Source organism: Lithobates pipiens, unplaced genomic scaffold, assembly GCF_037356315.1.
Source record: "Lithobates pipiens isolate NorthernLeopardFrog02 unplaced genomic scaffold, aLitPip1_a1.2 Scaffold_19, whole genome shotgun sequence".
NCBI classification, from domain to species: Eukaryota; Metazoa; Chordata; class Amphibia; order Anura; family Ranidae; genus Lithobates; species Lithobates pipiens.
In genome coordinates this window covers 574,040,855-574,054,030 of record NW_027507764.1, presented here as the reverse complement: position 1 = coordinate 574,054,030, position 13,176 = coordinate 574,040,855, and the positions used below count along the sequence as shown (strand labels likewise).

The window sequence follows — 13,176 nt, the reverse complement described above, 5'->3', positions numbered from 1 at the left end:
AATAATTGATCTCCCAGCAGCTAGCAAAAATAGACCCCTCCCTCAATAGTAGATCTATTGACCACCCCCCCCCCAGCAACATTAGTTCCCTCCCCCCAGCAACAACAATAGATTTACCACCAGCAACAATAATAGACCTGCCCAGCAACAATAGATTGTCATGAAAAAATAGATCTACAGGAACAATAGACCCCCCTGTAGGCATGGACCCTTCAGCACACCCCAGCACCCCTTCCCATAACATAAATTTCGTGCTGGAGGTGCCGAAACTGTGTCCCCCCCCCCCCCCCCGGAATCCCGCTGAAAAAAAACCCCTGATAACTATACACAATCCTGCCCTGTACACACGGTCGGACATTCCAACGTCAAAATTCTTGCATACATATGGTTGCACGAAGTTGTCGGAAGATCCAATCGTTCAGAACGAGGTGACGTAAACCACGTACGACGGGACTATAAAGAGGGCAGTAGCCAATAGCTTTCGTCTCATAATTTATTCTGAGCATGCGTGGCACTTTGTCCATCAGAATTGTCTACACGCGATCGGAATTTAAACGATCGGATTTTGTTGTCGGAAAATTTTAAATCCTGCTCTCAAACTTTGTGTGTTGGAAATTCCGATGGAAAAAGTCAGATGGAGCCCACACACGGTCGGATTCTCTGACAATACAATCCGATCGCACATTTTCCGTTGGAAAGTCCGACCGTGTGTACAGGGCATTAGTCCTTTCCAAACCAAATATGATCTTAAGTTTTGGTATCACTCACATTCATATCTAAAAGAAGAAATGTATCGTATTCATTGCATTTTGCCAAAATTCTTTAAAAAAATTATACATTTCAATTGATGAGTAAACATGTCTGTCTGTTTGTAGGGAGAACGTGGGGAGAGTGGTCCACCTGGTAAAGAGGTAGGTTTCCTTTCCCCAACCTTTAAACTTCTACCCTTGCCATTGCTTTTTTTGGCCCTGGCCCTTGCCTTTCTTTTTTTTGTATCTCCAGTCTTTCTCTTTTACCCTTTTATTTCCCCTGTTACCTCTGTCCTTACCCTTTTCCCATACCCTTCCTCTACCGCTGCTATGCCCTTGTTTTTCCCTGCCCCCTTCCCCAAACTTCTCCCCTTTTAGTCCTCAATTCTTTCCTCTTCTCCTTTACCTTCATTTCTCTCCACTGCTCCATTCCTTTCCACCAGTTCCACCCTTTCCTGTTTTTATCCCCATTTCCCTTCACCACCCTCACCTTTCCCCTTCCAAATGTTGCTTCCTTCACTTAGCTCTTCCCTTTCTCTTTAACATTCCTTTCTTGTTTCCCTACCTTTAACTTACTTTCTCTCTATCCCCTTTATTCCACTGTCTTTTTTTTCCCCTTTCCTTTTTCCCTTACCTACCTTTTGCTATTCTTTCCCCAATTCATTCTCAACCCTTCCTCTTCTCCATCCCATTACCTTTAACATTCCTTTGCCCATCTACACGATCAGTGGACTCCAAACCGTGGGCCAAATGCAGCCCCTTTGCCCGCCTTTATCTGGCCCTTGAAGCACTATTCCCCCCACTGGCACCAACAAGCATTTCTTTCCCACAGACACCAACAGTGTGGCATAATTTCTCCAACTAACACCAATGATGGAGCTCTGTTCCCCCACCGATACCAATGATGGGGCACAACCCCACCTCCTACAAATTTTTTTACTTCCACTGACCACCAAGCCAAGGCAATTTTTACTCCCTTTGATGACTATAAAAAATGAACATATAAGCTAAAGGGGGTACCTCATCCCAATCGAATATACAAAAAAAGAGAGAACCAGCATGACGGATTATCACGGTACCACGAAGGAGATAGAGAAGTAATACTTTCCAATAAATTTATTTACAAAAATTCATAATAGAAAACATATGTTAAAAACATTAAAATATCATCTTGGTTACAACAATAATGGTTAGAGTGTCAGAAACCAATGGATGACGGGTTTCACAAGATAGCTTCCTCAGAACCACAATTCTGACTAATAACCAGAAAACCTTTAAAATGAAAAAACAGAAGCGATACATGTGTTAGACATAGATACCCATCCAGCATTGCATACATACATACATCGGATATACATGCAAAAAAAACCATGAAAGTCAATACAACAGCCCATGACAACCCTAAGGATTAGGAAATTACAAATTGTCGACCCCAGATGGCTGAGACCATAAAGCCACGACAGTGTACCCCAAAAAATAATGGGGAGAGTGGATAGAGGCATCTCCCTGCCTCTAGCCACTCTCCCCATTATTGTTTGGGCTACACTGTCATGGCTTTATGGTCTCAGCCATCTGGGGTCGACGATTTGTAAGTTCCTAATCCTTAGGGTTGTCATGGGCTGTTGTATTGACTTTCATGGGGTTTTTCGGATGTATATCTGAGGTATGTATGCAATGCTGGATGGATATCTATGTCTAACACATGTATCGCTTCTGTTTTTTCATTTTAAAGGTTCTCCGGTTATTAGTCAGAATTGTGGTTCTGAGGAAGCTATCTTGCGAAACACGTCAACCATTTTTCTGACACTCTAACAATTATTGTTGTAACCAAGATGATATTGTAATGTTTTTAACATATGTTTTCTATTATGAATTTTTGTAAATAAATATATTGGAAAGTATTACTTCTCTATCTCCTTCGTGGTACCGTGATAATCCGTCATGCTGGTTCTCTCTCTTTTTTTGTATACTCCCTTTAATGGTGGGACATTTTCTACTGGCCCTTTGCTTGGGAAGTTAGGAAACCCCTGTACTAGATAAATCTTTTTCCTCCACCTTTATTCCTTCCCATGCTCTGTCCCTGTCCTTTCCTAATTTGTACATTGTTTTACATCACATTTATGGTTTCCATTCCCTTCTGTCTTTAGGGTGCTGTTGGCAAATCAGGTGATCCAGGACCTAAGGGACAGAGGGTAAGATGTGTATCGTACTTCCTAATGTTGTGCCTTAGTTTTGATAACTGCTAGAGATGAGCGAATGTCTAAAAAAACATCAATCAAGTTTTAAGTTTGTCTCAACTTTAAAAAAAATTGTGAGCCACCAAACTATAGAATTTCCAAACGAGTCACTTTAAAGGCAATGACAATTACGAAACTAGGCTCCCTGAAGTGTATAATGCATACTAACAAAACAGATTCTTTATTTTTTATAAGTTGACTTATTTTTACTTTTTGTTTTCTGTTTATTAGGGAGATTCAGGTACCAAAGGAGATAAAGGCATGCAAGGAGAGAAAGGTCCACCAGGAGAACCTGGAAAACCAGGACACAAAGGTCACACTGGACTCATGGGCCCAGCTGGCCCACAAGGGGAGAGAGGCGTATCGGGCTCACCCGGGTCACCAGGTGTTCCAGGACAGACTGGGCCAAGGGTAACTACACTTTATTGGTTACATTGTAGGAAATCTATTGTCTTTTTTTAAATTTTACAAATATACACTTTTCCCTTGTACACACGGTTGGAGATTCCGACGGAATGTGTCCGATCGGAGCGTTTTGTCGGATATTCCGACTGTGTGTGGTCTGCATCGGACTGTTTCCGTCGGAATATCCGTTGGACCAAATTTTCCAACTTGCCGGAAATATTTTCCGACAAAATGCTCCGATTGTACATACTCTGATCATGTGTAGAGAATTCCGATGGGACAAAGTGCCACGCATGCTCAGATCAAATTCCTACATCAAAGCTATTGGCTACTAGCCTGAACGTAGTCCCGTCGTAACGAAATAACGTCATCACGTTCTGAACAACTTCGTCCGACCGTGTGTATACAACAGTTTCGGACAAAATCCGACGGACAAAATCCGATGGATTTGGTTGTCGGAATCTCCGACCGTGTGTACAAGGGCTTTATGTGATGCAAGTCAATGTATCTGTATTATACTGTACATAACACATGCAGTATGCTTGTTAAAAGGAAACTGTAGGGGCCTGGATCAGTTGCTTTAGGTTTATACAGTAAATTTTTAAAGCTGATCTCCATTTTTCATTTTACATTAAATAGTCCTTTTGGACCAAGCTGATACAAGCTGACTATTTACCTCTCTAATAGCTGCAGTGAATGGGAGCACTGTATAAACCATATGTAGCTCCTTTACATGAAGTATACAGTACTGTGTTCCCATTCCCGAAACAAAATCAAATTAAGCTGAGTGCTGCCCGACCTTTCAGAGGACGCTGTGCAAGCTTTCTTTGATTGACGGAGGCGGAAGGGCAGGCTCCAAACAAAAGATTTACATTTATATGAAACATGGAGATCAGATTTAAAATGTTTCATATTGTTTTGTTTACCTATTGAAAAAATGTTCAGGTCTTGGTGTACCCTAGATAAAACCAATTCAAAAATGCCCTTTACATTGGTGGTCAGTGTAAAGAATGCCCTTCTTAAAGTGTTGGTCGGAAGACCACCCTTACAGATAGATGAAAAGATCAGGCTGCCGTCATGCTGGATGGTCTTACCAAATGGCATTGGCCCCAGAACTATGCAGACACCAACAAATCAGCCATTGCTTAACCACTTCCCGCTCAAGGTACGTCCAGGGACATCCTTGGGGTATATCTGAATGATGCCTGCAGCTAGACATCATTCAGATATCATCTTTTAGTGCCGGAGATTTCCTACACCATAAGAATGATCATAGTGGCTGTTCCGCCGCTTGATCATTCTTATGGGCGGTGAGAGGGGATGACCCCCCTCCCGCTGCCCTCCGGTGCTTCTACTGACTCAGCACTTGCATCGGAGAGTCGGACAGAGGATACGCCGGCCCTGGATGGTGATCATAGAGATTTCAGGTGGACCAGATGGTCGCCGGAGTCTCTATGATCGTTTGTGGGGACCGGGCGCGATGTTATGACGTCACGCCCGGCCTCTGCATTCAAACAAATGGCGCCACCTCGGCTGGGAAGCCAGGATCGTCTTTTTTTTTTATTATTATTATTTCAGGCTTCCCAGCCTAGAGGTGAGATGTGGGGTTGTGTGTATTGACCCCATATCTCACTGTAAAGAGGACCGATCATGCCATATTCCTATTACAAGGAATGTTTACTTCCCTTGTAATAGGAATAAAAGTGATCAAATTTTTTTTTAAAGTGTCAAACTAAAAAAATAAAAATAAAATTAACAATAATAAAAAAAAAGCCCTGTCCCCGTGTGCTTGCATGCAGAAGCGAACGCATATGTAAGTCCCGCCCACATATCAAAACGGTGTTCAAACCACACATGTGAGGTATCGTTCTGAACGTTAGAGCGAGAGCGATAATTGTAGACATAGCACTCCTCTGTAACTCAAAATATGTAACCAGTAAAAAATCTTAAAGCATCGCCTATGGAGATTTTTACATACCGAAGTTTGGCGCCATTCCACGAGCGTGTGCAATTTTGAAGCATGACATGTTAGATATCTATTTACTCAGCGTAACTTCATATTTCACATTATGCAAAAAATTGGGCTACCTTTAATGTTTTTTTTGGTTTTTTTTAAAGCATGAAAGCGTTTTTTTTTCCGAAAAAAGTGTTCGAAAAAATTGCTGCATGCAAGATAAAAAGTTGCAAAGACTGCCATTGTATTCTCTAGGGTCTTTTCAAAAAAAAAAACATATACAATGTTTTGGGGTTCTATGTAATTTTCTAGCAAAAAAAATGAGGAATTTTACACGTAGGAGAGAAATGTCAGAATTGGCCTGGGTGGGAAATTACATAGTTAGTAAGGTTGAATAAAGACACCAGTCCATCCAGCTCAACCTGAGTGAGAGCCCACAATCCAAGGTCCCCACTACCTGCCTGGAGTTTGCATGTTCTCCCTGTGCCACAATCCAAGGTCCCCATTCATATACTGTGGCCAATTTTCAACAGAAGCCAATTAACCTACCTGCATGCATGTCTTTGGAGTGTGGGAGGAAACTGGAGTACCCGGAGGAAACCCACACAGGCACAGGGAGAACATGCAAACTCCAGGCAGGTAGGGTTGTGGTTGGGATTCAAACCAGTGACCTTTCTTACTGCTAGGTGAGAGTGCGAACCACTACACCACTGTGCCACCCAGTGATTAAGGAACCTTTAAGGAATCCATGGGTTCAAAGAACCCTGGTTGAGAAAAGTTGCTCTAGAAAGTTTCCTCACCAATCTCCAGCTGTCAAATGCAAATCGGAAGGTTAAATGCAGTAGAAAGAATATTGCAATTAACTACTCTCATGTAAAAATGGAAAAAGAGGGGAGTCAAAATAAGGAGTTTAAGTGTGCCACAGGGTGGATACACACTACAACTTTGATTTGAAAAAAATCTTAGAAACCTTTATTACATTGCTAAAACATGATAAAAATCACACAGTAGTCAGACAGTCACATCTTGATAATTTGGTGCATGAATCAAGTTCCCAAAATGGTGTAATGGACTGACGCATTTCACAGTAACACTTGCTTCTTCGGGATCCATGTCTTTTGGGTGTAACCAATATATCTCTAAGGATATAACAAAAATATATCAACAACCAGCATGGAAACATATTTTTTTTAATATGCCTGTAGAATGAATGACCCTTTTACAGCGGTAGTCAGAAGACCACCTTTATAGATAAATAAAAAGATAATTGGTTTCATGCTGGGTGGCTCTACCAAATGATGGTGGCTCACAACAATGCAGGCACCATCAAATGGGAGGTCAAGCAGCCACCGCTCAAGGAACCTGTGGAGGAACCCTAGGGTTCAGGGAACCCTGGTTGAGAATAGCTGCTCTGGAAAGTTTCCTCACTTATCTTCAGCTGACAAATGGAGATTGGAAGGAGATTAACTTAGTGGAAAGAATGTCCCTCTTATGCCCCATACACAGGGGAAAATTTTGGCGGCATCTATCGGTTCAATAGAAACTGGCCAACATTCGACCCATGTGCACGGCAGCCAGCCAGGGGGCAGGGGACAGGGGCATGACTGAGAGGGGTCTGCCAACCACTTCCCGACCAGAGTGTCTTGGTGGGAGGCGGCTGCCCCCCTGTCAGAACACAATAGAACAGCAGGGTAGATTGCTGTACCATCATTTGATTTTTAGTACAGCTCCAACCTGAGGTGTCTGAATTTTTATTTTTTTGTTCATTCAGCCTGCTGGAACTAGTACTGTGTACAAGGCTTTACAGTGGTGGTCAGAAAACCACTCTTGCAAGTAGATAAAAAAGATCATTGGTGTGATGCTGGGGCATTGGGCTTGAAACTATGAAGGCACCATCAAATGAGTGGGCAATCAGCCACCGCCCACTGAACCTCTGTAGGAGACTTGAGGACTAAGGAACGTTTTCTCACTTATCTTTAGCAGTCAACTGTAGGCTGCAAGGAGGTCAACTGCAGGTCAAACGCACCTATCAATGAATTCTAAAGAATCTCAGAAGTATCTCAAACTGAAGCCAGCAACACAAGGCCCAAAGCCTGTCAACACAAGCTCTAAACCCTTCTATACAGGGACATTTTTTAACATTTTAAACCAGGATGTGACAGAGACAAAGGCAAGACTGCATACTCAAAGTATAATGCCGCGTACACACGACCGGACTTTTCAACATCAAAGGTCAGACGGAACGATTCCGGCAGACCATTCGATCGTGTGTGGGCTGCAGCAGACTTTTGATTTGCAAAAAATCCGACAGACTTTAGAAATGGAACGTTTCAAATTTTTACGCCGGAACTCCGCCGGACCCAGTTCCTACCGAGAAATCCGCTCGTGTGTGTGCTGGTCCGACGGACAAAAACCAACGCGAGGGCAGCTATTGGCTACTGGCTATGAACTTCCTTATTCTAGTCCGGTCGTACATCATCACATTCAAATCCGTCGGACTTTGGTGTGATTGTGTGTGGCCAAGTCCATTCATTCGGAAAGTCTGTCAGAACTCCGTCAGAACTCAGTGGAAAGTCTGTCGGACCTAGTTCCTCGAAAAGTCCGGTCGTGTGTACGCGGCATTAGTCAACTCAGTGGGTTGTCTGATTTTAACCTAATGCCAATATTTCCAAGAGAGAGCAATTAGCCGCTTACAAACTTTGTGGCCTGGAATGACTTTCTAGTTCTCCGCAATTCCATAGAACAACGTTGAAAGTTGCTTGGGATTTTTTTTGCCGTTTGCGGCTTCTTCGCCATGACATTTGAATCAGCTCGCAGCCTGAAATGTCACACATTGAAATCACAGTGATAAAAGTTTAACTTCCGATTTAATCTCTTTTTTATGGCAATTTTACAACTGGGGAGATGAAAGCCCGAGCGACATAAATAATACTTGTCCTATTTGTAATTTTATTTTTAAAGGATTTTCCACATTCTGCAAAGTTCAACATTGCCTTCATAAAACAGAAAGCGTTTTAAGTTATCACTTCCATCACCAATGCAAAAAATGCAATTTTAATGCCTTCTTTCGATGGAATTATCAAATCTTTTTCTCTTCAATAAGCTGCACTAACTTTCTTCCTCTGTATCTACTTATGGGTCAAGGATGGATGTTTACTGAGGCTGCAACTCTCCCAGCACCAGAAGGCTTGATCCACCCAGCAAGTGACTGTATTAAGTCAACATGTTATCAGGATCCTTAAGCAGAAAGGAAGTCTAAGCCCTTGTACACACGGTCAGACATTCCGATGGAAAATGTCCGATCGGACCGCGTTGTCGGATAATCCGACCGTGTGTGGGCTCCATCAGACTGTTTCCGTTGGAATATCCGACGGACCAAGTTTGAGAGCTGGATATAAAACTTTCCAACAACATGATCCGATCGGACTTTGTCCGATCATGTGTAGAGAATTCCGATCGAAAAAAGTGCCACGCATGCTCAGATCAAATTCCTAGACCAAAGCTATTGGCTACTAGCCTGAACGTAGTCCCCTCATAACGAAATAACGTCATCACATTCTGAACGATCGGATTTTCCGACAACTTTGTCCGATCGTGTGTATGCAACACCAGTTTTGGACAAAATAGTCAGACAAAATCCAATGGATTTTGTTGTTGGAATGTCCGGCCGTGTGTACAAGGGCTTACAGAGCTCTTCCTGACCTACCCAACATAGGTGGCCAGTCACCAGGGCTGCAATTAGAAATGAAGGGGTCTTGTACCCTTGAATCAGGCCTCACAGTGCATGTAGTCCTAACATTGGTGGTCATGGGAGTCCTGCCTGGTGATGTAATTAGTAGGGTACTCACCTAATTAAGTGCTAGTGGGGTGTAGTTAAAAAAAAATTCAATGATAACTTCAAAAACAAAAAAGGGGGAGAAAAATACACACCCGAAAGAGTTACCTCTGCTAAATTTATTGCACATATACTGTATAATTCAGCAGAAAATGTATCATGTAAGCATCACACCTATCGAGTCCCTCTAACCTAACCCCCACACATTTGGGGTGGATAGGCCCAGCTCCCACTGTTGGGCTGCATCCCCCCCCTGTATTGGTGAGGGGTATTTTTATCTTGGGGTTTGATATCGGGAGGGTTAATAGGGGAGGTGTTTGTTGCAGGGTGGGGGACACCCTGCAACAAATTTGAGCGCATGTTCTCAATTTTTCCGACGGAAAAACTTTTTCTCGGAAATTCCGATCGCGTGTATGCAATTCCAACGCACAAAAACTCACGCATGCTCAGATTCAACTAGGAGGTGGAAGCTAGTGGCTACTCAGTATTGAACTACCTTTTTCTACTGTTGTTCTTCAAAGCGTTCTTGACGGTCGGAATTTGGTGTGACCGTGTGTATGCAAGACAGCTTGAGCGAAATCCCATCAGAATTCCGTCGGGAAAACCACCAGAGGTTTTTGCGACCAAAAATTCCGATCGTGCATAACATCTTTGAGGTGCATGGTGGACATATGAGATGCACTTATGAGGGCTTTTTGGGACCTTATTAATTAAATATACATTTATTGAATGGGTCATGTATGCTTTTTTTTTTTTTTTTTTTTTTTTTTTAATGGGTCACATATGCATTTGTAACGATGCTCCTTTTTGTAGGGGGATCCTCCTTCAACGGAAACACTAAGAAGACTTATTCAGGAGGAGCTGGGAAAACAACTTGATGGTAAGTTGGATACAATATTATTCACTTTGCTTGACACATTTGCTCTGAGTTGTACTTTCTTCACCACACCTCCCACACATGTGCTGTTAAGTCCAGTAGGAAAAAATGAGACTTGATACTTCTTTTTTTGCATAAACATTTTATTAAGAAGTTTGATAAAGAGTACAAAAAGAAGTTCCAAGTGCATTACGTCATGTAGGTGGATGAGAACAATTACAGAACAAACAGTAATGCCGCATACACACGACCGGTTCAATAGAAACTGGCCAACATTCGACCCATGTGCACTGCAGCCAGCCAGGGGGCAGGGGACAGGGGCATGACTGAGAGGGGTCTGCCAACCACTTCCTGACCAGAGTGTCTTGGTGGGAGGCAGCTGCCCCCCTGTCAGAACACAATAGAACAGCAGGGTAGATTGCTGTGCCATCATTTGATTTTTAGTACAGCTCCAACCAGAGGTGTCTGAATTTTTATTTTTTTGTTCATTCAGCCTGCTGGAACTAGTACTGTGTACAAGGCTTTACAGTGGTGGTCAGAAAACCACTCTTGTAAGTAGATAAAAAAGATCATTGGTGTGATGCTGGGGCATTGGGCTTGAAACTATGAAGGCACCATCAAATGAGTGGGCAATCAGCCACCACCCACAGAACCTCTGTAGGAGACTTGGGGACTAAGGAACGTTTTCTCACTTATCTTTAGCAGTCAACTGTAGGCTACAAGGAGGTCAACTGCAGGTCAAACGCACCTATCAATGAATTCTAAAGAATCTCAGAAGTATCTCAAACTGAAGCCAGCAACACAAGGCCCAAAGCCTGTCAACACAAGCTCTAAACCCTTCTATACAGGGGCATTTTTTAACATTTTAAACCAGGATGTGACAAAGACAGAGGCAAGACTGCATACTCAAAGTATAATGCCGCGTACACACGACCGGACTTTTCAACATCAAAGGTCCGACGGAACGATTCCGGCAGACCATTCGATCGTGTGTGGGCTGCAGCGGACTTTTGATTTGCAAAAATCCGTCAGACTTTAGAAATGGAACATGTTTCAAATTTTTCCGCCGGACCCAGTTCCTACCGAGAAATCCGCTCGTGTGTATGCTAGTCCGACGGACAAAAACCGACGCGAGGGCAGCTATTGGCTACTGGCTATGAACTTCCTTATTCTAGTCCGGTCGTACGTCATCACGTTCGAATCCGTCGGACTTTGGTGTGATTGTGTGTGGCCAAGTCCATTCATTGGGAAAGTCCGTCAGAACTCCGCCGAAATTCCGTCAGACCTAGTCCCTCGAAAAGTCCGGTCGTGTGTACGCGGCATCTTAGCTATTTGGCACTTCATTGAAGTCAGGAGACCTCTTAAGGAAAGGCCTAGCCGATAAATAATAGTCCTTACGAACAACCTACAAAGCTAGCGACGAGAATCAGTACATCTTTGGATACCTTAATCTGAAGAGGCGGAAACTGTAGTGCCCCGTACACGCAATCGGATTTTCCGACAACAAATTTTTGACGTGAGCTTGTTGGCTGAAAGTCCAACCGCGTGTACGCTCCATCGAACATTTGTTGTCGGACTTTCCGCTAAACAAATATTGGCTAGCTGGTTCTCAAATTTTCCGTCAACAAATTTTGTTGTTGGACTTTCTGATTGCATGTACACAAGTCCGTCACACAAAAGTCCACGCAGGTTCGGAATCAAGGCTCACCAAACACAACATTAGCAGAAGGGCTCCGAAGGGTGGCGTGTGACTATTGAACTTCCTTTTTATCGGCCTCGCCATACGTCTAGTACATCACTAGGTTCGTAATTGTTGGCCAACATTTTTGTGACCGTGTGTATGCAAGACAAGTTTGAGCCAACAACTATCGAACAAAAATCCACGGTTTTGTTGTCAGAAAGTCTGATCGTGTGTACGGGACGTAAAAAGTAATTATACTCGGTTTGAACGACAGGCTCAGCGAGGCGTCAGGATAGGAGCCAGCCAATCAGGCCCACTGACAGCCTCCCTGCCCTGTATCACTAAAGTAGTAAGAAATAAAAGAAAGGGAAGGAGGGAAATCGGACCTGGGAGAGGTGCAAGAGAGAGAAAAAGAAAAAAAAAAAGTGTGTGGGGGGGGGAGTCGAAGGGGTAAGACTCTCTCAGAAGAAAGGAAAGGGGGTGGGGAAACCACCAGCTACCCTCTCCATCTGATTCCGGTGCGTATGTGCTTTATATTAAGCCCAAGACGGCCTCCAGTTTCAACATCTGGCAAGTTTTTGTGCCAATAGACTAGTTCAGACTTGACTTGCTACTTCTCATATCAACACCAGCACTGACCGTTGCTTATAATGTTCTCTCCCTGCAGCTTAGTCTGCTTAGGAGTACTTTTAAGTCCATGTAACTTTCTGCCATTTCACCCTGCCCTGATGAAGGGATTGTGTGGGTCCGAAACATGCTGGCTGTCTTTTGACCTGCTTGTTGCAACCAGTAGGACAATAAAGACTTTTATTTTTTATTTGGCACTCTCTTTGACCTATTACATTTGGATCTCTCCAAGGTATGTTCCCCTCTGTGGGATCCATCTTCCTGTTAACCACTTATGGACCGCCTCACGCCGATGTACATCGGCAGAATAGCACGGCTGGTCACAAGCACATACATGTACGTTGCTCTTTAAGTGCCCAGCCGTGGGTCGGGAGCACGCCACTGGCAGCGCACTCCCGACCCAGTCCTGTGCTTCGTGATTGTGGCCGTGGGACCAGCGGACCCGATCGCCGCTGGTGTCCCGCGATCGAGTCATAGAGCTGAAGAACGAGGAGAGGTCTGTGTAAACAAACCTCTCCTCGTGCTTCCCACTGTGGCTGTCACCGATCGTCTGTTCCCTGTTATAGGGAAAGACGATCAGTGACGTCACATGCCAGGCCACGCCCCCCCTACAATAAAAAAAAACACATAACGTCATACATAACCCCTATACTGCCCCCTAGTGGTTAACTCCTTCACTGCCAGTGTCATTTACACAGGAATCAGTGCATTTAAATAGCACTGAGCGCTGTATAAATGACAATGGTCCCAAAAATGTGTCAAAAATGTCCGATGTGTCCGCCATAATGTCGCAGTCACAATAAAAATTGCT

General features: G+C 43.6%; 1 protein-coding gene across 1 annotated transcript in view; it reads left to right on the top strand.

The window, feature by feature from the left end:
* LOC143997657 (uncharacterized) overlaps positions 1–13,176 on the top strand; it is a 230,127-nt gene that overhangs the window by 204,196 nt on the left and 12,755 nt on the right. The window contains exons 30-33 of the mRNA XM_077493378.1: positions 876–911; positions 2,897–2,941; positions 3,218–3,397; positions 9,994–10,060. Coding sequence (XP_077349504.1) covers positions 876–911; positions 2,897–2,941; positions 3,218–3,397; positions 9,994–10,060 — 328 coding nt within the window. The remainder of the gene's footprint in view (positions 1–875; positions 912–2,896; positions 2,942–3,217; positions 3,398–9,993; positions 10,061–13,176) is intronic.